The following is a 25,603-nucleotide window of genomic DNA, read 5'->3' as shown; positions in this document are numbered from 1 at the left end:
TGACCTCAGTTTCCCCGCCAGGGCCGGAGTCAGCCCTGGGAGCCCCTCCTGGCTTCCCTTCCTCCTCACCAGGCCCCGCCCTCTCGGAGACCTCAGCCTTCTCCATCCTGTCTTCCTTTCCCTCCATTCCTCCCCTCCTTTCGTTTCCGTGGCAACCCCATCCTCTGCTCTGCCACTCGGTCCTGCGCTCCCACCTCCTCTTTCCTCTTTCATCTCTCCCCTCCACGTGGGGTATGGTCCACATGCCCCTCTGTCCTTTGCTTCTGGTCTCTCACTCCCTTTTGCTATGCTTTTATCTCCTTCAATGTTCTCTTGTCATCTCAGGGCGACATTTATTTACCTCTTGCTTAAGAAAAAAGAAAAAGGAGGGAAGGAGGGAAAAGAAACCCCCGTTTCACCAGCCTTGGCTTCTCTAGTTGAGTCCCAGCCACCATTCTCTTGTGAGTGCCACCCCCGAATGAGCCCCCTGCCCGCCACCATGCAGGCTCCCCACGACCTCACCTGTAGAAGGGAGGAGGCAGACGCACGGCGGGGAGGACAGCTGCGAGGTATCCGGCTGAGGGCTCACTGGGGGCAGGCACTCCGGGGGGTGCACCCTGCTTTCCTGAGGCTGGGCTGGGGGAGACGCCGGAGGCCCCCTCAGGACGCAGCAAGGGCAGGACCTAGAGCGTGGGTTAAGCCAGGTCCAGAATCCCTCCTCAGTGTGGCCCACGAAGGCCCACACGCACACTGCCCCGAGCCGCCTACCCAGGCCCCACGCTGCGGCACACGGGGGATGCCCATGTACCAGGCAAGGTACACTCCCGCTCCAGACAGGATGGTGGATCCATCCATTCTTCAAGATTCACTCTTCACCGTAATCCTAAACTGCCTCTGGGAAAAGGAAGCGTCCACTCTCCTAGCCAGCTCTGCATCTCCACAGCTTAAGGCAGATAGAAGGTGGCCAGCCCATTTCCTTTCAGCCATTGTTTACTGAGCCTGTATGATGGACCAGGCGCGTGATACAGGCTGTCCCATGGAGATGGGCATCTTAATTTTCATTTTACAGATGGGCAGACTGAGGCTTGGAAAAGCTGTCACTTGTCCAAACCACACAGTCAGTAAGAGGTAAAGGTGGGCTTTGAACTGATTATAATCATGTTCTTCCCCTGTGATGTCCCTTCTTCCTGGGTCCCCAGGAGGACAGGGTTAGGCCCCCCCCCCATTCTGCCTTCTGCATTTCTGTGCTCAATCTGGAGTGATCAGAAATGACAGGAGAAACAAAGAGATTTACCACAGAAATTATAAGCAAGCCGACTGTCGCCGTGGCCCCAGCATCTGAGTGACAGAGGACAGACAGCCTGGCAGAAAATGATGTTACTCTCCTCTGAGACCAAAGTCACCTGGAGAAGAAAGGACCATGGATCTTTGGGCGCCCCACAGGCTTGTGAGCCTCTGTGGAAGTTGTGACTGGCTCCCTAAGTCCCGGGACTCAAAGGCTCTGCTGGAGGAGCTCCCGGCCCACCCTGTCGGGTGCAGATGGCAAGGCCTGGCCACAGGAGGTGGCAGGTCCCGGCGCCCAGGCCAGCTAAGCCCACAGAGACCCCCATGACACAACAGCTCTGCTTCTCCCCCAAGAAGCTCGCTCAGCGCCTCAGGAACCCCGGGAGCAAGGCCTGAGGAGGAAGAGATAGGAAGCAGCAAACAGGGATGGGGGAGTAGGGAGGGGCAGCCCCTGGCTCTGCAGATGAACAGAGTGGGGAGGAACCTGGCTCTCAGGCTGGCAGGCCCGGCCTGCACCCCTATCTTTGCCACTTACGAGCTGTGTGACCTTGAGCATTTTCCTCAACCTCCCTGGGCCTCAGTTTCCCCATCTGTAAAATGGAGTAGGGATACGGAAAGGCCCTGCCTTAAAGCTCCTCCTTCAGGTCAGGCTTGTACATGATGAGATCATGTATATAAGGGGTGGGATCCGCATAACAGGACCCACTTTACAGAGACGTCTGGTGACGTGCCCCGAAGTCACCAGATCACCAGAGAAAGGTGGAGGTTGGGGTTCCTTCTTGTATCTAACTTAAATGCGTGTGCTTTTAAGGGCAAGGAGATCGGGGAGATAGAATTTGGTAACAGTGCTGGAGCATAGGAAGGACTAGGTTTCTAGGAGCTACTGTTCGTCTTCTTCCCATCACCATCCACTCTGTTGGGCGAGGCTGGTGCAGGCTGCTGGTGGGACCCCAAGATCCCCACTCTCAGGGACCTCATAATTTGGTTAGAAGGATAAGACTAAGAACCACAAAACAGAAGAACAAAATAGCAGGCAGGAAATGAGCCCTAAATGTGTGGGGAACCACAAAAGGACAAAGTAACGATGCTTTTCCCTCCTCTATTTCAACGTAAGGGGTCAGGAACATTCTTCCTTGTCAAGTGGCCCTTCGGGAGGCCACAGAGGCTGTGGAGTCGGCTGCATCTCTCACACGTCTGTTTGTGTGAGCCCATCTCTTCTGCGATAGGGGACAAAGGTTCCCATTTTCCAGAGCTCTCAGGAGGTTTCACTGAGCCCACTAAGCCCAGTGAGCATGATCCCCGGTGCTCAGGACACAGAGTCGGGCGGAGGGGTGGGGAAGCCTCGAGATGGGAGAGCCTGGCTAGGAAGCCCCCACCCCCAGAGATGCACAAGGACTGAAGAGGGCCTGCCCGGCTGGAGGCAGAGGATGGACGAGGGAACGTAAGGAGGACAGAAGAGCAGCGGGCAGAGAGAAGGGACGAGGACGGGGGAGGAGGGTGGCCTAGACCCAGAGCCCTCCCCTTCCTTCCCACTGCCGCCGGTGTGAGTCACCCCGGGGCCTCCATCCCGGCAGAGCCCCTGGCGTGGCTGCCTCCTGATGCCCATGCCGTGATCAACATTTATTTTGCAGTCACCCACACACCCAACTCGAGAACGGATTTATGCCAGGAGAGGAGTAAAAAAAAAAAATGCCTCTCTCATTCACGTAAAGCCTCCAGGGATCTCCCGGGGGGAGGGACCGCTGGCCCAACATTTAGGCTGACAGCGTACACAGGCAGACATCAGACATGTATGCCGTCCACACAGGCTATAATCCGCGGCAAGCAGGAGCAACGTGCAAATCCATCCATTCTTAGTCACCTTCATGCAGCGAGGCGAGGGACGAGGTGAGGGTCGGGACCCACGAAAGGGGTGGGAGCCCACGTGCATATGCACACTCAAAGACCCGGCAGACTGGCCGGGGAGGAATGCATGTGGGGGGGGAGGGAACCCGCAGTTTAGCTGTGAGATAAAAGGGTCGGCGGGAGGCTGGCAGGGAAGGCCGGATGGGCATCCCAGCCGGGGGCTGCTGGGTTGTTACGTCCCGGGAGCCAATGCCCAATGCCGTGGGCCAAGGCGGGCCTCATCTGCAGGCTGGAGGAGAGGTGAGGGGAGTCCGGGAAGGCAGGGAGGCCTGGGAGGGAGAGCCAGGAGGGGCGCTTAAGGGCAGGTCCCCAGCAGGGAGGCGGATCCACAGACTCAGAGGAGAAGGTGCTGCAGGTGGCCAGCTCAGCCCAGAGCGCGATCTGGTTTCCTCTTCAATCTAGATCACAAAGGACGACACTCAGGGCCTCCAGAGGCCTCATCTGCAGAGCGGTGAGCTCTGGGTTGTGGATCCCCAGGTACAAAAATTCAAATGCATGTGGTGCTGGGACCCAAGGGCCAAAATGACTTTAATGGACATGACAATCATAAATATCTGGCCTTCAGCAGAGGGGACTGTGGTCCAACTTGAAGGCTTCCTCCCCACTGTCCTGTGGGGATGTAGAGTCAGCCCGGCCACTGCCTGGCTGAATGGCCTTGGGTGACTTGCTTCAACTCTCAGAGCCTCAGTTTGCTCAACTGTAAAATGGAGATACCAGCTGCCCGCCCTACAGAATGGTAGAGAAGATTAAATAAGATTCCGGAGTGAAGGTACCTGGCATGCGGGCTGGCGTTTGGTAAATGGTGATTTTTTTTGGTTTCACCACTATAATATATGGGCACACACAATGTGAATCACCAAGGACCCGACAATATCTGGCATGTCCTTATTACTACTAAAAATATGCTCTTACCACTCCCATGAATGAGCACGACCACTTGGAAAAAGCATCTGCTATTGTGAAGGAGAGAAAGTAGCCAAATCGGGTGCACGGGGAGAGAGGCTGGAAACGAACCTGACCTTATGGAAGGTTCTAGTTTAGTTCTCAGCCTGCACAGGAGCCCCTGGCTTGTCTGGGGACAGGCGTTCCCGACCCCAGTGCTTGTGGGCTGCAAGGGTCCCTCGGGCCCCAGGCCCAGAGGGGAGCCCTTGGAGAGTCCTCGGAGAGGCAGGAAAGCCTTTCCTGGCCGGGCGTGGAAGCCCTCCTCATAGGTGCCCGACATCGTCTCTTTTCTGAAACTTTACAACCCATCAAGGCAGCCCCAAAGACCAAATTCCTAAACAAATCACAAAACCCAACTGTCCTCGGGCACCTGGGTGGCTCAGTCGTTAAGCGTCTGCCTTCGGCTCAGGTCATGATCCCAGGGTCCTGGGATCGAGCCCCGCATTGGGCTCCCTGCTCGGCAGGAAGCCTGCTTCTCCCTCTCCCGCTCCCCCTGCTTGTGTTCCCTCTCTCGCTGTCTCTCTCTCTCTGTCAAATAAATAAATAAAATCTTAAAAAAAAAAAACCAAACAAACCCAACTGTCCTCACGCGAGTAGTCGATTTCTGGGACCCCTGGGCACCTGCTCAGTCTCTCAGAGCTGGGATGACTCATCGTCAGCAAACACAGCCCTGATGGGTCACAAGGTGAAGGGGAGACGCTGAGAATGAGGACTCCCCCTCCCCCCCCACCAACGTGCTGGCCCAGATTCCCTGAAACAAAAATGCCCAGGAAGCTTCTAGTGAGAAAGCCACATTCCCGGACACATGCACAGGTCAGGGGGCAAGGGTCACCCTCCTCCCTGCGCCGCAGCCGGGACCTGCCTCCGAGAGGCTCCGCAGAGCCCCTCCTCCAAACGCCCCCGGATCTGGGTGCCAAGTGCAGGGCAAACACAGGCTCTTCTGGGACTCCGAGAGCGAGGCCGGGTGGGGGAGGGAACAGGTCCGCTCATGCAGGCACAGCCCTCCCCGGCTCCCCAGTCTGGCCACTGCTGCGGGGTCCTCTCTGCTGGTGGCCAATCTGGGCAGGGCCTATTCCCGCCCCACAGATCGGGGAGTGAGGATCCCGACGTTAGCCGACTGGCTGGCTGTCCTGGGAGCTGCAGTGCTGGCCGCGCCTGCTCGAAGGACATTACCGAACTTAGTACTGACCGCTGTCTGTGTGGTTGGTACTAGGACCATCACCCTCCCGTCCTACACATAAGGAAACTGAGGCACGGAAAGATTAAGAACACCTTTAGAGCAGTGCTCCCTGGGACTGCTTCCATACTGATGCAAGCGGATAGCATTTAGGGTTTTTTGTGTTTTTTAAGATTTATTTACTTATTTGAGAGAGAGCATGTGGGAGCGAGTGGGGGGAGGGGCAGAGGGAGAGGGAGAGAATCTCAAGCGGACTCCCTGCTGACCATGGAGCCCGAAGCGGGCTCGATCTCACCACCCCGAGATCATGACCTGAGCTGAAATGAAGAGTTGGACACTTAACCTCCTGGGCCACCCAGGTGCCCCCAAGCAGGTGGCATTTAGAAACTTTTACAGCTACGTGAAATTGCTAGGACATCCAGGCAGGCTGATAAGGTGTTGGTCTGTAAGGATCACGAATAAGAGTAGTTTTAAAAGTAGAAGCACTAGGGGCGCCTGGGTGGCTCAGTTGGTTAAGCGACTGCCTTCGGCTCAGATCACGATCCTGGAGTCCCTGGATCGAGTCCCGCATCGGGCTCCCTGCTCGGCAGGGAGTCTGCTTCTCCCTCTGACCCTCCCCCCTCTCATGTGCTCGCTCGCTCTCATTCTCTCTCTCTCAAATAAATAAAATCTTAAAAAAAAAAAAAAAAAAGTAGAAGCACTGGTTTAGAGCCCAGACTGGTTTGCGAAGGCCTAAGTTCAGTCCTGCCCCTCTTCACTCCCAGAGGCGTGACTATTTCTCTCTACTAACGTGGGGTGGTACGGAGAGCACCTGCCTTACAAGCTGAAAAATGCAAAGGGCTCCCAGAGGCACCTGGCACGCCTGTTTGCTATTATTAGCACTGGGCACCTTGCTGGGGCCATAGCGCTAGTTCCTGGAGGAGTGGCGCTCCTTGATGCCAGTTCTCCGAGGGGGACTGACCACCAGCTCCTCTGCCACCCTGGTGGCCGGGGCCCAGGACACACGCCTACCTCTAAAAGCCTTTCCACAGATGCAGACCCTCCACCCCTCTGCTGGGAGCTGCCCCCCCTTTCTTCTTCAGGCCACGGTGGCTGTGGGCGCCTTCATGGGGTGTAAGGAGATGTTCTGGCCCAAACTGGAAAAACCTGCCGGGCAGCCAGCACCCCTAACTCTTGCAACCTCCAGTTTTGCCAGCAGGTGTCTTGAGAAGCAGGTGGGGCGCAGGCAGAGCAGCGATGGCCTTCTCGCCTGTTCCCAGTCTCAGAGCTCTCCGGCCGGGTCCACACTGGCTCCGCAACCTTCTCCATCCTTCCCTGGGGTCCAATCCCAAACTTGCCCAGATAACTGCATTCCCTGCTACCTTTACCCATAGTCCACTTCGTCCAGAGCCCCAGACCCAGAGTGAGGACACACAGTCATGCTCGAGGCACGGTTTCCTGAACAAAGGACCCTTCAGGGTGGGGGTGGGGGGTAGCTCAGATCCACCTCCCCAGAAGCTCTTCCTCCACCTGGACCCCAGTGGCCACAGACGAGGCTGCTCTCTGTCCCTACCCGTCCTGCTGTCTGGCTTGGTCACCACCTATTCCGGCTCCTGCCACCCTCCACGTCTGGTGCTGACTTGTCCCTCTACCTTTCTCCACAGATGTGGCCGGAACCCTGTCGCAGTCTTCTTTGGGTAGGAGACTGCGCCTTTCCCTCAATACCTTGTGCCCTCAGCGGGTAGGGGCCGGGGCCCCACTCGGTATGGGGCTTTCCATTCTACCTAGCACTCAGCTGCATGCCGTGCTGTAACCATCCCACATCTGCTAAGGACAAATTCAGTTCACACCTCAACAAATGTTTACGAAGCACCTGCCCTGGACCAGCTGTGCTGGGTGTGGCAGAAGGAAGACACAGAGCTTGCCCTTGGGAGCCTCCCACTAGCCCAGGCCTCCACTCTGGCCTTGTGGCTTACACCAGCATCCTCACTCCGCACTGCCCAGGCCACTCACACCCCAGGGCTCCTTCCCAGGGCTCCCTGTAACCCCCGCAGGGGACCTAGCCCTTCCTCCTGGGCTCTGAGGAGGACCAAAGGGTCTCCCAGACCTGGCCCCTCTCTCCTACAGGCCTGCCTCCCCCACACTCCTCAGGTAACCCTGATCCACTCACTTGCCTTCCCTCTTGGGCCTCAGGCTCGAGGCCTTCCCCACACCCTGGTTGCAGCCCCTGGCGGTGCCCGAATTCTTGCCTTCTCTCTACCCCTGAACAGGAGGTCAGATCCCACGTCCTCCACCACCTCTTGGACCCCTGCTCTTTGTCCCCTCCCCTGGACACCCTAGGTGACCGCCTCCAAACGCAGAGGCTTTGATTCGGGCCTCCTCCCTGACCTGGCAGCAGCCCCTGCATCTTCCCCGGGCTCCAGGCCACTCACGGCTTCCCTCTAGCTTTGCTTCTTCCTCCTGGTGGGCTCTGCTGGCCCGTCTTACCAGGGCTTCCTCAGACTCTCCCCTCTTTGCTGATGTCACCAGAACGATGCCTCTATTCCCTACCCCGCAGCGTTTCCTAGGTGTCGAACCTTCTGTTAACCATCCTTCTAAACTCCAAGGAGGGCTCGCCTCCTGGGAGCCATCGGCCCCTCTCAGGGTCCTCCTTTCTGCTGTTCCAGGTTTTCAGGCCCCTCTGCAGGGCTCCAGGGCCAGCCAATGCAAGACCTGCCGCCCCCAGGGGCTGGGGCCACGCCAGACAACTGTGGCAGTGGGTGTGGACCCGGCCTTCTTCCTCACGCTCAGCCCACGTGCCACGTCCCTTGCAGGAAAGACAGGCTCTCACAGAGGAGGGAAGTTTGGGTGGGGGGAGGGGTCTGCATCCACCTCGGACCTTGACCCTCACATCGAGGCCCACCCTAGGGCCAGGCAGAGAGGGAGCCGGTCCCCAGGGCCATGTCTGAATCCTGCAGGCGGCAGGACCGGCCCTTGAGCCAACCATCCCTGTTGACCGATGCGGGCCTTCCTGGAGAGAACCGGCTGCCTGTGAGCAGCTCCCTCTGGTCTGGCGGAGCCCCTTTCCAAACACCCTTCCCTCTCAAAGTGGGAGCCTGGAGGAAACCATGTCCCACACGGCGGGGTTTTTTTTTTTTCCCCCCTTTTACACATTTAGAGCAACGGAGGAAAATGAACACATTCACATTCTCCCTGCTCAAATAAACCAACTTCTCTGTGCGTTCCATCCCTTGAAAACAGAAGCACTATTCAAAAAGAAAAAGAAAAAAGAAGAAAGAAAGAGGCAAAAAGAACTGAATAGAAGAGGAAGAAGGGGGGAAGGAGAGCGGGAGGAGAGTGGTCCCCGAGGGAGCCGGGCAGGGCTCAGAATGAAAGGCAGAGCGGGAAGGGAAGGAGAGCGGAGAGACAAAGCGGGAGAGAAAGCCGGGAGCTTTGAAAGGAAGAGTGTTCGGCGTGAATTCGGCGTGCAGGGGAGAGGGGAGCACTTGAAAAGGAGCAGCCAAGGCTGTGACCCCTCATTCACACTCGTGCCAATCACAGTGACAATGCGGACCCTTTTCTTCATTTTTCCTTCTCCCCTTTCTGGGGAGGAAGGGAGGGAGGGAGGGAGAGGCTGAGAACTGCAAGTTAATTCCTAAAAATACAAAAAATAAATTCAGTTCCACCGGAGAAGCATCAAAGAGCGGTTTGAAAGGCTTCCCCGGAAACTCACTACACCCGCAAGAGTAGTGCTCCCTCTCAGGGAGCCGGGGGGGCACAGGCCTGCGACCATCAGCTTTATTTCAGGGACCTGGGTGAGCCAAGGTGGAGAGGGCCCCAGGCTGGGACGCTGGCAGGGAGGCCTGGTCTCCGTGGGCGGCTTGGCTCTCGTGGTTGTCCTGCCCGGCGGCGGAGAGCTGAGGGCCCAGGCAGGAGGGCCAAGGAGGAGGGTTTAGTGGGGCGGCTGGGCACATGGTACTTGTGGAATGAATGACATTCTAGTGGCTCTGGGATGGGGGGGGAAGTCCTCTGCAGGGACTGCTCAGGCTGGGAGGGTGAGAGGTGAGTCCTTTTCATTAGGGATCACTTTGCTTACAAGGGAGGGGCCTCTGTGGCCTCCTCACGGATCAGCACGTTCCTGAGTTAGCCAAGACCAAAAGCCTGCAAGATATGTGGGTGCCCCAAGGACCCCAGGTCCCTCGTTCCTCCCTGCAATCAGACGTCAGTCATGACGTATCTCCTGTGTGCTCAGCCTGGTGCTAAGCTCCGGGTCACACAGCGCACAGGACCCTGCCTACCCGCACACAGCCCTCAGTCTAGTGACCAAATGGCTCCCAGGATGTCCCTCTGAGACCACGGGTGAATGTCCCTGGTCCCCCTTTCTTTGTCTTTCCTGGTCTCGCTCTCCTTGTCTTTCAATACTCAGCGAGTCATGACGAAACCCGAAATGGGGTCACCTTTATGCAGAGGTTCCTTTTTCCTTCTGATCATCCAGACGCTGGATAATGAGAAATGCCTGGGAACAGAGAGGCTGGGTGCAGGAAGACTGATTGGTTTATTGATTGATTGACTGAGCGAGCCTCACTCTCACTCCTCTATTGAGCAATCAGTCTGTGCCGAGCTCAGGGCCATGGGCTGGGATTAGAAAGTGACAAGGACCAATCGGAGGCCCCGACACGCTTGAGGCCAATCTAGTCGGGGGTGGGGGTGGGGTGCACCACCGAGCTGGGAAAGGAAACCCTGCCTTTGCTAGCTTCATCTGGGAAGGGCTGTTAAGTTGGAACGGGCCCAGAAAGGCCTCCAAACCCAACAAGGAAGCCGAGAGATCAGGCACATGGAAAATGCAAAGAAGCGCAGGGTCAGAAATTTCCCTGCACCACCAGGAGCATACAATTACTCTTGCCTTTCAATCCAACAAATGCGAATTCCAACAAATAGTTATTGAGTGCCTACTATGTGCCAGCCAGCTCTTGTGCATTCCTAGAGAATGCAGTGAACAAGAAGACCAAGGCTTGCCCTTGAGAACTCACACTCAGGGCGTGGGGCAGCACAGGCAAAGAAACAGGGGATTACAATTTAGTGTGAGGGGGCTGCGGGGGCCCTGGAGGAGGGGCAGCCTCGGGGAGGCTGGGAGGAGGGGTCAGGGAAACCTTTGCAGAGGAGAGGGCACAGAGTTATTTTAATCCGTTAAAACGAACGAGATTTTCATTTGTTTTGAGAAAGCTTTATAGAATTTCACTGGTGGGATACCCCAGTGTCTAGGAAAAACAATGGAATTGATCAATGAACTATAGATAAAACATCGGATAGATGTTTTCTCGATCCTTTGGTGTATTGGGAAGAATCAGAAATAGACCCAGAAAACTAAGCTGCTGAGAAAAATAATGAACTCTTTTTAAAGAAGAAATGTAGCTCAGTACTAGGCTCGGCGATGAGCCGTATTAGCATTGTGAGTTTAACCCCAAATTGTGATAGAATATTAGCAGGAAGGGCAAGGATATGGCGGCAACAGATAATGTCCAAAATTGCTAAACGGAGAAGTCATAGGATAAACATATTGTTTCAAAATATGGAGGTGAATAACAGAGGAGAAATAAAAAGAATTGAGAAAATCGTTTATGGATCTAGAGGGCTGGCGTACGCAAGAAGGCGGGCGGGGCCTGCTGCTTTCTCCTGACCAGGCCTTCAGTATTGTCTGACATTAAAAAAGATGCATATGAGGCGCCTGGTGGCTCAGTCGGTTAAGCAGCTGCCTTCAGCTCAGGTCATGATCTCAGGGTCCTGGGATCGAGCTCAGCGGGGAGTTTGCTTCTCCCTCTCCCTATGCTGCTCCCCCTGCTTGTACTCTCTCTCTCTGTCAAATAACTAAAATCTTTAAAAAAAAAAAAAAAGAAGGATGCATATGGATTAGTTTGATAAAAAAAAAACAAAACAAAAAGCAAGCAAACAAGCAAAAAAGGCTTGGCAAAGGATGCACTGTTAAGTCAAGCTGGGATCTTTCTGGAGTACTCAGCCGAGAAACAGAAAGGGCACCATGCTTATACGTTTATGAGAACAGAAATTTCTTCGAGAAAGAGCACGATTCAGTGGGCTCCTGCCCAACGTAACACAATTAGCCAGAACAGAATGGGGGGAAGAGTACCTTGGGGAAAAAAACCTGGAGGATATTGGTATGTAGCTTTAACAACAAGATCCGGAGCAATAGGGACCCTGCCCTGGGGGATGAGGAGATCCAGAGACCGGGGTGCTGCTCTCTAGCAGGGGCCTAGATCCTTAGGAAAACTGGGGTGCGTGTGAATACAGCTCACTTGGGCAAAGGCAGCGTGATCTACCTGCAGGGAGGGTGGTGGTCGGGGCACGCCGGCCTGAGCCCCAGGACCCCTGAGGAGCTGAGCTCCCCCGGATCCTCAGCATCGAGTCCACCATGTCCAAAGTGCCCTCGCGCTCTGGCACTCACAGGCTCACGCTGACCGTTCCCACCAGCCACTCCACTGTACGTTACGGTCTTTTCTAGGCCTTTTAAACTTGAAACATGTGACAGCAACACAGGTTGTCCAGAAGTCCCTTCTCTGGCAACCTCACTTACCCCAAAACCAGAGACTGGTGGAGAGTACCACATAGCTCAGAAAGCCCAGCAGTTAATCGGACTGAGGGTGCCTCCAAGAGGGGTCTTTGCAGTTACACTCACTCTTCCCTCCACGGACAATGCCCCTCCCTTGTAGCCTCTGGACTCAGTTCCTTTTTTTTTTAGATTTTATTTATTTGACACAGAGAGCACAAGCAAGCGGAGCAGGGGGAGAGGGAGAGGGAGAAGCAGACTCCCCGCTGAGCAGAGAGCCCGATGAGGGGCTCGATCCCAGGACCCTGGGATCATGACCTGAGCCGAAGGCAGACGCTTCACCGGCTGAGCCACCCAGGCGCCCCTGGACTCAGTTCTAACAAGCTTGTGTGTCTGGCTTCCTAGACCGGCAGATGCAGGCCACAGATGAGAAGGACCAGCAGGAAGCTGGCTGGCGTGCCCCTGCCGGAGACTGGGACAGTGAGGGTGCGGGATGCAAACCTACCAGATGGCAGTGTGGGACCAGCCAGGGTGGGGAGGGCAGCACCAGCACCTCCATACCTCAGTTCAGTCCCTAAGCGTCTGACTGTCAAGACAGGTTCGATCCTATTAGAGTATATCCAGTGTTCTGTTTAGCACTCGGGGACGCAGGTGCTGGGGCCAGGGCTGAGGTTCGGTGACATGACCTTGTAACTTACCCGGTCTCCCAGCTGCCACCTCAGTGCAGGGGGCATGGGAAGCCCCAGTGTGGGTCAGAAGGGCTGGGCTCTGGGCCAGCTCTGCCCACCGTGGGGACCTGGGCATGAACTCAATCTCTCAGAACCCCATCCACTCAGTGACTAGAGAACGCCGGCCCAATCGGGCCAAGCTTGGTGTGGATTGAGTGAAATAATCTTCACAGTCAGCTGAAACATTTTATAAATATAACGTAATGTTACTAATGCCACCTCTTTTTCTGGTGGCTGGACAGGACATCCCATGACTCGTACAAGGGTAGGGGACAAAGGAGATACCCTCTGCCTTCGGACTTTTTTGGACACAATGAAGCAATTATCAGGCCAGTTTGAAAACCATGCAAACTTAACTTGTACGGGCTCAATCAAAGACAAAGCCAGAATCCATTCTACAAGACAGCTGGCCTGCCTGGGCTCTTCAAAGCCCCCGCAAACACACAAAGCAGGGGGACTGTTCTAGATTAAAAGAAGCTAAAGAAACGTAACAACCAAACGCAACACCTGAGCCTTTTTGGATCAGGAAAAGAACCTAAAAAACACATTCGGAGGACAACTGGGGAGTATCATATGGATTATATACATTATATTATATATTATTGAATAATGGTCATTTTTTAAGGCATGATGACACCATTGCCGCTACAAGGGGAAAGTTCTTGCTCCTAAAAGACACCTGCCGAGGTATTGAGGGGTGAAGTATCATGCTGCCCATAACTCACTTTCAAATGATTCAGCAAAACCATGTGAAAGAGAACGAGATAAAGCAAACGTAGTAAAACGTTAACAACTGGTGGACCTAGATGAAGGTTCTTAGCTTTTCGGTTAGGCTCGACATTTTCAAAATACAAAGTAATGAGGAAACAGACCCTGCAGGCGAATTGTGACTTGTTTTTTGCGTTTGTTGGGCCCATCTTTGGTTTGTTACCCAACCTACCCAACGCAGACTCCATGTGCCCGTGATGAGGACGGGGGGTCATGCTGTGCTCCCCGATCCGATCCGCGCGGCACACACAGGAAATACCTGGACGGTGCGCTCACGGCCAGCCTTGGCCACAGCTGGCCCCCGCCCTGCCGCTGGAGGGCCCAGGGGAAGTCAACACCTGGGCACAGCTTCCTCTCGGGTCGGCCCCTCGAGGAGCTCATCTCTCCCTCCTCAAGCCCATCTCCCGTGTGTCCAGATTTCAATACTTTATGCCTGGGCCCATCAGCCCCCTGGATTCTGAGTTCTTTGAGGACAGAAGCCCAGATCCTGGTACCCCACGTTTGAAGGTCAGAGAAAAGGATCCAGACCGTGGGGATCACGGTGCTGAAGATGCTCTAACAGTCAGAACCACGAAGTGCCCGTTGGAGATCATTTGGACTGGAACGTACTAGCTCAGCCCTCATTCCATCCTAGCCAGGTGGTGGCGAAGGCTGGAAACCCCAGGCTCTGTTACCCAGTGGTGATGTCCCCTGGCAAGGAGGCCTGTTTCCCTTTCTGAACATGGGCCCTGCCAGCTGGCTCTCTAGGGACCCCATCCCTGCTTAGTGCTCCCTTAGCTCATTGTGGCCAGAGGCTCAGGGTGGATTGAGTTTGCAAAGCAGCCTTCCCATCATCACCAGAGAAAAGTGCCAGTGCGTTCTTGCTGAGGCCATCTTCCTCAAGTGCTCCCAGGGGATGCCTGGGCTTGCCGCCCTGGGGGAGCAAATGAAAACGCCCAGGATGGGCCCATCCCCAGAGGCTCTGGTAATTTTCAAGGCCCTTGCGTGATTGGAAGGAGCACCAGGGTGGAGTACCATCCCCTAAGGAACCAGGTCAGAGCCGAGACAGGCAGACGTTCTCTGTGTCCTGCTGGCCCTCCTCCCGCCCATCCTCCAGAGGAGCCATCCCTTCCTGGGCAGGCCCCCTCCCCTCTCCACCTCCCCAAAGGTGGGGCTCAAGGGTCACTTCAGCAACCCCGGGCTGCCTACTTCTCCGGGAGCCCAGGGCCTTGAAGGCCGCACGAGCGTCCAGATGCCATGCTCAGGCATCAGGAAGCCAGAGGATGGTTTTAGGCAAGGGGCTGTTGTGATCCAGTCCTTCTGGTTACAGTATGGCCATGGTGAAGGCGGGCCAGGACAGCATCCCACTGGGCTTATCTGTTATCTCCTCCACAGTCCCCACCCCCCGCTCTCAGGCCTCCGCGGAAGCCTCGAAACCTCCATCTTTGGGAAGCAGGGCCAGGTTTGTCACCGGGGCATGAGTGGTGTCACAAGGAAGAATAGAGCATGCTTTCTTTCCACTGTGGCCAGTAGGGCTGACAGCTGAATGTGGGCAGGACATGGTGAGTGACAAATGCTAACAATGAGAATTCATTCCAGGCTCCCAATGGGCAGAGACCATCTGGACGGAGCCAGAGGCCACTGAAGGGACGTCCCTCGGTGGGGGAAGGTGCTCACTTGAGCCACTTCAGAGAGAGGCTCTGGAAATCCAAGGAGCATTCTTGCTCATTCAGAGGGACGTTAAAATCAAACAGCACCAAATGAATGGCGGGAAATGTCACCCAGCAAACACGGGAAGGGTTTTCCCATCCAGATGAAAGCAATGGGAAAGGAAGAGGGAAACAGAGCTGGAGCGAGGGGGAGGGCAGCACAGAAGGAGGGGAGGAAAGAAAGGAGGAGGAGGAGTGGGAGGGAGGGTCCAACGTTTGTGAGTTTACCAAGGAAGGGGGAAACAGGGTAGAGGAGAGAAAGGAGAAGAGGAAGTCACTCCAACCCTTGAGAAAAGCTGCCCGTGGGACAGGGTGGGGAACTCACAGCTGGCATGGAGGCTAAGTCCCTCTTCTTCCAAAAAGAAGCCCAATTTGGCCACCCCGGAAGCCTCAGAAATCCATAAGGCTGGGCAATGCCGACCGCAGGGTGCAGTCCCCCCCCTTGGGGCGCCAGGCTTAGGAGGGTCTGTGCTTGGGTCCATCACGCTCTGCTCTAGCCATCTTGAAGTTCTTCCTAATTTTCAGACCAGGGGCCCTCATTTTCATTTTGCAACACCAAATCATGTAGCCGGTCCTGGCTGACCTTTCCAGAGGTCATTTTTGCTAGCAAGGCTGGAGCAGGAAGGCGGTGGGCCAGCTCCAGTTGCTGCTCCCTGTTTGCTAACCAAATACGCATCCTGGCCTTGTTGACTCAGCCAGCAGGCGGGCCTGACTCAGATGAAGCGTGAGGAGCTGTGTGAGCTGTAGCGAGGCGTCGTTCCAGGGGCTCTGAGGGTCCGCCGCACACCGGGCACAAGATGGTTCTGACCCCATCCCTCGGTGTAGGACGCACGGGTGGTCCTCAGGCCCCAGAGCCAGGCTGCACACCCGCCCGGTCCTGGAGACCTGCCTTCTGCAGTTCACTGGCGCTGAGGGTCCACATCCAGGAACAGCTGGGCGAAGAGTGGAGACGCCCCGTCTGTGGTTGCTGCAGGCTCAAGAAGGGAGGCTCAGCTCATCACCCGCACACTGCAGACAGAGCTGCGGGGTTTGGGGACAAGCCCACGGATTCACGTGTGGCCCCCACACCGTTCACGGGACCACTGTGCGGTCACCAAGTCTCTAAATGAAGTGGCCAGGAGGATCCAGGCCAACACGGCGACCGCAGGCCCGACCGAGCCCAGCCCCCTCCCGAGCTGCACTCCCCTTTCTCACTCAAGGGCCAAGGTGCAGGCCAGGGACCCCCAATCCCAACACACTGGCCTCTCCCCCCTGCCAGAACTTTCCTTCTGAAGACCAAAGGCATACTCTCCAGACTCCCTCCCTACCAGCAGGGAGATCCTGGGGTCTGGTGCCTTTCGGGAGCCACGGACATCAGCCTCCCGCTCCGAAGGGGCGGAGGACCCCAACAGCCTCATTTCCAAGGGCTTGCAGTTCAGATGATCAAAACCTCCTGGCCCCAACCTGGGGGCGATGGGAAGAAGCCCAAGTCCCCACAGGTGCCAGGTGGGCAAAGGAAACACACCTGCAGGCAAAACCCAATTCAGCTGGAACCCAGGAGGCCCACCTACGGCCAGAACAAAGCCGGGCTCACCAGGCCTGCAAAGGGCGTCTTGGGCCCTAGGGTGGCAGGAGGGCAGGCGGGCCTCTTAGAAGGGGCCAGGAGAGTGAGGCAGTGAGGCGGGAGGCCGGGCCCTCCTCTCTGCCAGGGAAGGGCCCTCAGGAACTGGATTAATCAGCAGGAAACCGAAGACTGTTTCCCTGCACCAAGGGCACAGAAAACACACACACACACACACAGGAATTCAGAAACTGGGAGGATATCTGGCAACTTCCTGGAGACCCACAATGCAATCCACTTTTTTCAAATAACAGACAAAACAGCACAAAGAACCTTCCCTTTCCCAAGTGCAGAGACCCCCAGCATCATCTCATTTTTATCTTGCTTGGAAGCCCTTCCAGGAGGGACTGTCACTGCCCGTTTCCTAAACACCGAGACTCAGAGAAGGAAAGCCAGCGGGGCCGAAGTCACAACTGCTAGCCAGGCCTGCAACAAGGACTCCAAGGGCCAGCTCTTAAACCACCTCACTCCGCCCCGGACCAACCAATCTCCGCGCCCCCCACCCCTGACTCCCGGACCAGGCTTCCATGAATCTTCGGGGACAAGCAGAAGGGCTCACAATGGAGTTGCCAGCTGGTGTGGCAGCCGACCGCCTTCTGCACGAACTGGCCTGTGGGGCTCCCAGGAAGAACGAGAACTAACGGGACAGGTCCTGGCCCTGAGACTGAGGCAGGAGGTGCGTGATGCCCACACGGGTCCCTGCCCAGCTCGAGGTGCGGCTGCAGGTCACGCCCTCGGATGCTGTCCCGGCAGGTGGCCTGCAGTATAAGTTGCTATAGCTCGTTCTCAATTCCTCTGGGCTGGGTGACGCTGTGCAGAACAGCACCATCGGCCCATGGCCCATCCTTTTGTGTGGCTCTGGCCCAAGAAGGTATGACAGTGCTTACACATTTAAGAAATTAACTGTAGGGGCGCCTGGGTGGCTCAGACAGTCAAGCGTCTGCTTTCAGCTCAGGTCATGATCTCAGGGTCCTGGGATGGAGCCCTGTGCTGGGCTCCTTGCTCAGCAGGGAGTCTGCTTCTCCCTCTCCCTCTGCCCCTCCCGCCTGTGCTCTCTCTCTCTCTCTCTCAAATAAAATCTTTATTTTTTTTAAGATTTATTTATTTGACAGAGAGAGACACAGCGAGAGAGGGGACACAAGCAGGGACAGAGGGATAGGGAGAACTGGACTCCCCACTAAGCAAGGAGTCCAATGTGGGACTCGATCCCAGGACTCTGGGATCATGACCTGAGCCAAAGGCAGAAGCTCAACGACTGAGCCACCCAGGCACCCTCAAATAAATAAAATCCTCAAAAAAAAAGAAATTAAATGTAGATGTGTATCTTTCCCCTTAGGTGAACACTCCACTGCTAGGTGAGAGAGCCTCAAATTTGCCCTTCTGAAGGTCATCTCACCTGCCTCTCCTCTCTCTTTAAAACAGAAAAACAAAAAACAAAACAAAACAAAAACATTTAAGTTTCTTAAGTGTTTTTGGAATTTACATTCAACTGCACATGGCCCGCTGAGCTCTATGGAGCTGAGGTTTGAAGAGAATGTTCTGTCAGTGGGAAGTCCACAAGTGTTCAGTCAGTACAAAATTTGCAATCCTTAGCCACGTTCATTGCTTTGCTGGGTTCCTCCAGATGGAAAAGGGCTCTGGTTTATAGGAGCCCAAGCATCTGCCGGTTTAATCTCAGAAGGACAAGGCCACTGTAACAGTTGAGGGTTGGCCTATGTTGGCTGTAAACAAGACTGGCGGCTAGGAAACACCTGATGTTACTTTAAGATGCAGTCTCTTGGGCCCTGCCTGGATCCAGCAGATTTGGGACTGGACACAGGGAACTGCATTTTTTTTTTTTTTTTAAGATTTTATTTATTTACTTGTCAGAGAGAGCACAAGCTGGGGGAGAAGCAAGCAGAGGGAGAAGCAGGCCCCCCGCCAAGCAAGGAGCCTGATGCGAGACTCAGATCATGACCTGAGCCGAAGGCAGATGCTTAACCGACTGAGCCACCCAGGCGTCCCAAGGGAACTGCATTTTAACAAGCTCCCAAGCAGGGAATAATGAAGGACTCGGCCACTGAAGATGGCCCTGCTGCGTGAGAACCCGGAGTTACGGGGTGCCACCAAGGTCCTCAGAAGCTTTGGCCTGGGGCAAGTAAAACAAACCCAAACCAAAAAGACCAAATGGATTTAGTGCACGAGGGCAAGTGCTGCGTCAGTCCCTAGTGTGGAGAGGCCAGTGGCCTAAATCCCGTTTGTTTGCTGAAGGCGGCCTCTCATTCTCGCTCAGCTGAGCCTGGCACATAGTAAACACTCAACTAACGTCAGTGGTTGTTCTTCATCAACGAGGCAATTAAAGCCCAGAAGGCTTGCGGTTTGCTCAAGGTTAAGTTCTTGGCAAAACCAAGGCCTGCCCTGGAGCTCATGCCTCATTCCTCGGTAACTCAGTTTCCTGACCTATAAAATGGAGCTAATGTAGTTGCGAATCCTTACATAGTTGCTGTGAAAACGAAAGGAGAGGATTGCTTTGTAAACACACTTAGCCTGCCCTCCGGGGAGCACTCAGTAAATATACAGTAACTGTCCATATAACCATGACTCTCAATTTTGAAAGCCTGAGAATGACATAAAATCTGTTTCTGTCTGACTGGAGCTTGTTTATTCCACATGGATATTAGCACTAAATGCCCTGGTGAGGCTGAATAGTCCAGATGGTCCCTCCGCCTTGGTAGGGGACCTTTCTGGTTGGACAGGAGAGCTCACCACCCTGTAAATAGGCTACCCCATGACACACCTGGCCTGTGCCTGCTCTTGGGGAGACCAGCTGGCAGAAACTCTCTGCAAACACGTTCCGGGCCCTCAGAGGTTTCCCAGTGGGCACCTGTCCAGCACACTTACTATGTCCATAATATGCCAGGCAGGGTGCTGGGCACTGGAAAATACAAGAACAGCAATAAACAGGGCAGAGCCTTCCCCTGCCATGAGCTTACAAAACTGTAAAGTGGGTACAAATTTCTTTTTCTGATTAAAAATTTCTGTTATAAAATTAAGAAAACTACCCACTGCAAAGAGTTTGAAAAGGATGGAAGAGAAAAAAAAAAAAAAATTAATACTCCTCACCCTAACCCAGCCCCTTCTTGTGTATTTCTTCCTGGGCCTCCCCAAGCATGTGGTTTTCACAAGATGTTGATGGTGGTACTGACAACCTGGTGTCCTGCTCATTTCTCCTTACCTGGACGACCAAGCGATTTTCCATGTTGTACGTTCATAATCAATAGTCTATGTTCATAAACACAGCACGTCCACACTAACACAGAGACCACCATCTGCCTGCCCACACTCACACCGAAGGACACTCAGATTTCTTCCCATTTGTCCGTACGGCCCACAAAATGCCTTCATGCATTCATGCAGAGAGAAGATAAAGGGAAGAGGCAGATGTATAATTCGATGGTGTCAGATGAGCCTGGGTTGAATAATGCCACTGTGTGAACCTGGACAAGTCACTTAACCTCTCTGAACTTTGGTTTCCCCTCAAATTGGCACAACACTTCCTTCAGATGCTTATGAAGAGGATTAAACTGGAGACCATCAGTAAAACCCCCAGCACAGGGGCTGACAGTAAATATGCACTTTCTTTTCTCTTAAATACCAGAAGGTCGTCACTGTGACTCCTGAATGCCTTCTCAAAGGCTAGGACAATCTGCAGAGACACCCCTTGGAGGACGGTGCAGGAGCTTCCCCAATCCTCCGCACAGATAGCTAAATTCTGGGAAATTTAGAATTCACAATTGAAGTAATTCAGAGGAGTGAATGTATTCTGCAACTTACTTCAAAATGGTTCAGGAAAAAAAAGCCCATATACATGTACAGATGAAGCAAATATGGCAGCAAACATCACTGTAATATCTAATCACAAGTGTACGAGTATTTACTGTACTGTTCTTTCATTTCTATATAATTGCAATTTTTCGTTATAAAACCTTGGTGAAAACTCCTGCTTTAAGTTTAAAAGGTAGGGCGCCTAGGTGGCTCAGTCGTTAAGCGCCTGCCTTCGGCTCAGGTCATGATCCCGGGGTCCTGGGATTGAGCCCCGCGTCGGGCTCCCTGCTCCGCGGGAAGCCTGCTTCTCCCTCTCCCACTCCCCCTGCTTGTGTTCCCTCTCTCGCTGTGTCTGTCAAATAAATAAATAAAGTATTAAAAAAAAATTTTAGAAGGTAAAAAGCCATGTAATACTTAAAAAACTTGCATTGCATTCATTTATTTGAACAAGTAATAATAGTACAATATCTGTGATGCTCTCTGACCTCATAGGGCTTACCATCCAGCATTTCTTTCTTTTTTTTTTTAAAGATTTTATTTATTTATTTGAGAGAGAGAGACTGAGAGAGAGAGAGAGCATGAGAGGGGGGAGGGTCGGGAGGGTCAGAGGGAGAAGCAGACTCCCTGGCGAGCAGGGAGCCCGATGCGGGACTCGATCCAGGGACTCCAGGATCAGGACCTGAGCCGAAGGCAGTCGCTTAACCAACTGAGCCACCCAGGCGCCCACCATCCAGCATTTCTTTGGGTGGGTATTTCCTTACTAATTTTATTATCTGTTCACTTTCTCTTCAAGTTTCAATCTTGTTAAAAAAAGATTTATATTTATTTGAGGCGGGGAGGGGCAGAGGGAGAGGGAGAGAGAGTCTTAAGCCGACTCTGCACTGAGCGTGGAGCCCGACGAGGGGCCTGATCTCATGACCCTGAGATCAGGACCTGAGCCAAAACCAAGAGTCGGACTCTTAACCAACTGTGCCACTTGGGCACCCCTAAACCTCGATTTTTAAAAACAAATGTATATATGGTCTTAATAGCATAAAAATATTAACCCTTTAGGGTATCTTATAATAAAATCTTTTCCCCCAGGTTCTCAAATGTTTCGTAGAATTCACAGATCAGTTACAATTTTTTTTTTAATGTAGTCAAATCTGTTGGGTTTTTGATGACTTTTTTATTTCGAAACTTTGGAAACTGACCTTTAGCCCAAGATTTGGTATAGAATAAACTGAATATATGGAACGTTTACTTCTTCTTTAGTATATATTTCTGTTTCAGTATTATTGAGGATTTTAAAAGCAAGGCTAGGACAGTGAATATGATGGCAGGCCTCTTTACTTTGTTACTGGTTTGAACAGGAACGCTTCTAGTGTTTCATGGTTAATTACAACATTGGCTATTGGTTTGAAATAGATATTCTTCATCACGCTACAAATGCGCCCTTCTATTCCTTTTTTGGTGTATTGATTAGGTAGAAATGGTTGTTCGATTTTAATCAATTTTCCCCTGCATATATTGGAATCAATCCAGTTTTACTTCTTTAACCCATTAGCATGACATAGTTACTATATTAAGCTTTCCTGATATTGACAATTGCCCCCACTGGGTTATGGTAGATGACTTGTTTAATACATTATTGAATTCTATTTCCAACGTAACATTTCCATCCTCTGTGCCATGGTTAATATCAGGCTTATTTTGCTTTGTAGAATGAATTGGATCATTCCATCAATCTTGTGCTAAGCCATGGACTAGCTTAATATTATCAGTATTATCAAATTTGAAATAATTACCTAGCAAAAACACTTGGGACTGGTGTCTTCTTTGGGTAAAGGGGGCAGTGCTTTAATAACAATCACAAATTTTTTTTCTCAATTAACAACATATATATTTTCAGAAGAGCCTTCATTTAATTGAGATTTTCAAACTTAAGTCGACCGTGCCTACATTTTATTTCTTAAAATGTCTCTATTGAGATGTTCCCTTTCTTGTTCCTATTATTTTTTTCTCTTCTTCTCAAGTCGATTTGCCAGAGGTTAGTCTACTGTATTGTTTGTTTAAAAACAGAATCAGCTCTTGGATACATTTGCTAATTTTACTGTGTTTCTGTTTTCTAATTCATTTATTTCTGGCTTTACTCTTTTTTTCTCCCCATTTTCCTTAGGGGCTGTTTTTTATTCTTTTTTTTTCTAAGATCTCAGGCTAATTCTTGGTTTATTCTCTTTTTCTGTCTCCCTTCTTCTAATAAAAGCATTTAAGTCCATGAGAATAGCGGCAGCTGTCTCCCAGAGGTTTAGTTATGTGGCATTCTGGTTTTCAAGGCTTTCTAAATATTTGTCACTATATTCTTTATTCCTTCCTCGACCAAATAGCAATTTTGGAGAGGGTTTTAAAATTTTTCAAGTGGTTGGGTTTTAGTTTTAGTCCGTTTAAATTTACAATTATTTTGGCTACGTTTACTGCATGGTGATCAAAGAACTCCCTGACTGGCACAATTTCTGTTGTGGGTGGAACGTGAGTTCTTACAGTTGGTTACTGGTGGCTGACAGAAGTGTCTGCAAAGCATATGCTCGCTTGCAAAGCCCAAGTGCTTTTCAAAAGTTCTTGCTTGCCATAATGTTACGTCAAACGAAAGAGAAAGAGGATACAGAGTTCAATGTGCTTGTAACCATGTTTAAAATACAGTGTTTACTTATGTGCACCGAAGAAGGCTGTGACCAAATATATAAAGGCACTGAACAGTGTTGGTAATTTCTACTTTGAGGAGATTATGGGCAATTTTTACTTTCCCGTATTTTTCTTCTTCTTTTTTTTAAAGTAGCGTGGAGCCCAGCACAGGGCTTAAACTCAACGACCCTGAGATCAAGACCTGAGCTGAGATCAAGAGTCAGACGCTCAACCGACTCAGCCACTCGGGCACCCTGACACTTTCCTGTATTCTTAAATTGTCCTGTATTTCAAATTTTCTATAGAAGCGTAAGATTTACTCTTTTAATAATAAGATTTCTCTGAATGCTAATTCACCTAAGCTTTGGTAAGAGAAATGCTCTGCGGCTGAAAGTGTTTTTGCAAATCGCCCCCTGGCCAGAGTTAAGGAAGTTACCAAGAAGTACCTGAGCAATGCTTGGACTTGGACCCTAACCGGCAATGACACCTGAAGATGGTGACCCTTGTGAGGGAGCCACCGTCACTCCGGTGCTGGAGGTCCCCTCTGGAGGACGTTCATTCGCAGGAGGCACCCAGGAGAGTCACCCTCATCCTCCGTGTTCCCCACTCGCAAACGAGCACGCCCTCATTACTGTGATGGTGGACTTGTCCCTCAGAGGAAAAAACAGCAGAATCCAACTACTACAACCGACCCATGTGGGCTTTTATTTTCTCCCTTCCTACATGATCTCTAAGGCCTACCCAAAAAAAACACATTTCCAACTGCTAGAGCTGAACTTGGAGCAACTCTGGCCAAAGCCCCCATCTGGGCCCTTGCAAATGGAAAAGGGGGCTGACGGTCCCCGTGGCGGTACCACCAGCTCCTGTGGCCCCCCCACAATACTAGCAGCTCTGGAGACGGAAAGATACAGAGAGATCCAGAAGCCTGCTCCATGACTGCCCAACCTGAGAAGGAAGCAGGGAGGGAAGCTGAAGGAGAGGCGGCAGGGGCCAGAAAGGAGAGAGGGAGAAGGGGGTGTGTGACAGGGAGCGGAGAGGTAGTTCAGGAGTTCCTGGGAGACCCATCCGTTCAGAACCATGAGCCAGTGAGCGCACCACAGGTGCAACGGCCCAGCCAGACACCTGGGCTGACTCCCCCTCTCAACGTTCATTACCATTACCAGGAGTCCCTCACACAGGGAAGGACTTTCTCCTGTTTCCCTGCCCTCCATCCCCACTGACCTGCACCCTCTGCACCGGGAGACAGTGGCAGGAAGGAGGGAGAAAAGCATGGTGGGGAGGAAGGGGAGACAGGAGGGCCCTCAGATGTCTCGACTGGCTTCCAAAGAGCCCCTGCCCAGTCTGGTGGGTAGTCTGGGGCCACCTGCGTCATAGGGAGGAGACACTTAGAAAGCCGAGGAAGAGAATCCTGACGGAGGCGCCCTTCCCCTAGGGGAACATATTAAGGTGGCCAAGCAAAGACAGCAAGGGCCAAAAGCAGTGCGGCGGTGGGCAGAGAGATGCGGGTGTGTGCCCAGCTCCCAGCGGTGTCTTGTCTCTGGGGGACGCTCACTACCTGGGTATAGCTCAGGTAAGGGGGTGTGGGAGGTCTCGTGATTGCCGCCAGGGAAAAGAGCCACAGACATCCTCTCTCTATAAACCCTGCGCCCCGACCCCCAGCCGCCCTTGCTGTCCCTCTGGCTTCCTATGTCTGGGCAGAGTTCTGCCCACCACCTTGGATGTTCTGAGCAGTGACCTTCAAGCATGTCTATGTTTAAGCCTGATGCCTCCTGCAGGCCCCAACTTCCTGCCCTCTGCTCTGTGTAGTGTCTACACAGCGGGTTGAAACGCCCAAATCAGAATGCAGCCAAGGACCTGGAGCCAATACCCTCTGGAAAGGGTGTTCTCAGCACGTCAGCCAGCGGAAGAACTTACAGAGGGAGAATGGGAGTGAACTCGTGTTTTCGGTCTAATTTTTATCTAGAAGTTAGCAGGCTCTCCAGTGGCTCATCTGGCCCACCTCTGTGTCTCCTGCTTTATTTACTGTGCTGGTGTGTCCTAGGGGTTGGGTTGCAGAGTGGTTCAATGGATGGAATGTGAACTCTGGACTCAGTCATACCTGGGTTCAAATCCCCCTACCATCCCTTACAGGGACAAGGCCGTGGGAAAGTGGCCACCTCCGTGAACCTGCTTCTCTGCCTCTAAAATGAGTCCGGAATACTGTTTCTTGCAGGGTTATTGACTAAAAAGAGTCTAGCCCTCTGATTGGCCCGAGCAGGTGCTCAATGAACACTGGTTTTCTTTCTCTTTCTCTTGCCAAGCTTTAGGGAAACCCAGACTGAAGATCTCATGCACTCATGCAACATTTCAAAAGATCTTCCTACATTCTCAAGTCAATTTGGTAACTATAAATATGTATTAGGAACACACCCTGGTGGAAAAATTTTACTTGGGATTATTTCTTGGTGAGTTTTAAGAAATACAATCAAGCATAGAAAATATACTTTTGTAAATTATCTGTAAACAACTGGTGCAAAGCTGAAATTTTAGGTGAAATGAGAAGGAATTCAA

The 25,603-nt window shown here is 52.7% G+C and overlaps 1 protein-coding gene across 2 annotated transcripts in view; it reads right to left on the bottom strand.

The window, feature by feature from the left end:
* ZNF710 (zinc finger protein 710) overlaps positions 1–25,603 on the bottom strand; it is a 63,259-nt gene that overhangs the window by 20,019 nt on the left and 17,637 nt on the right. Inside the window, exon 1 of one of the 2 annotated variants that reach the window (XM_035024143.1) lies at positions 15,314–17,536. The exons of the other annotated variant lie outside the window; for it this stretch is intronic. Coding sequence (XP_034880034.1) covers positions 15,314–15,322 — 9 coding nt within the window. The 5' untranslated portion in view covers positions 15,323–17,536. Of the gene's footprint in view, positions 1–15,313; positions 17,537–25,603 lie in introns of those variants that run through there. 2 annotated transcript variants of the gene reach the window in all.

Source organism: Mirounga leonina, unplaced genomic scaffold (assembly GCF_011800145.1).
Source record: "Mirounga leonina isolate KUSES-001 unplaced genomic scaffold, KU_Mleo_1.0 Mir_178, whole genome shotgun sequence".
Taxonomy (NCBI): Eukaryota; Metazoa; Chordata; class Mammalia; order Carnivora; family Phocidae; genus Mirounga; species Mirounga leonina.
Note: the sequence above shows the minus strand (reverse complement) of the source record. Positions and strands in the feature narration are given on the sequence as shown.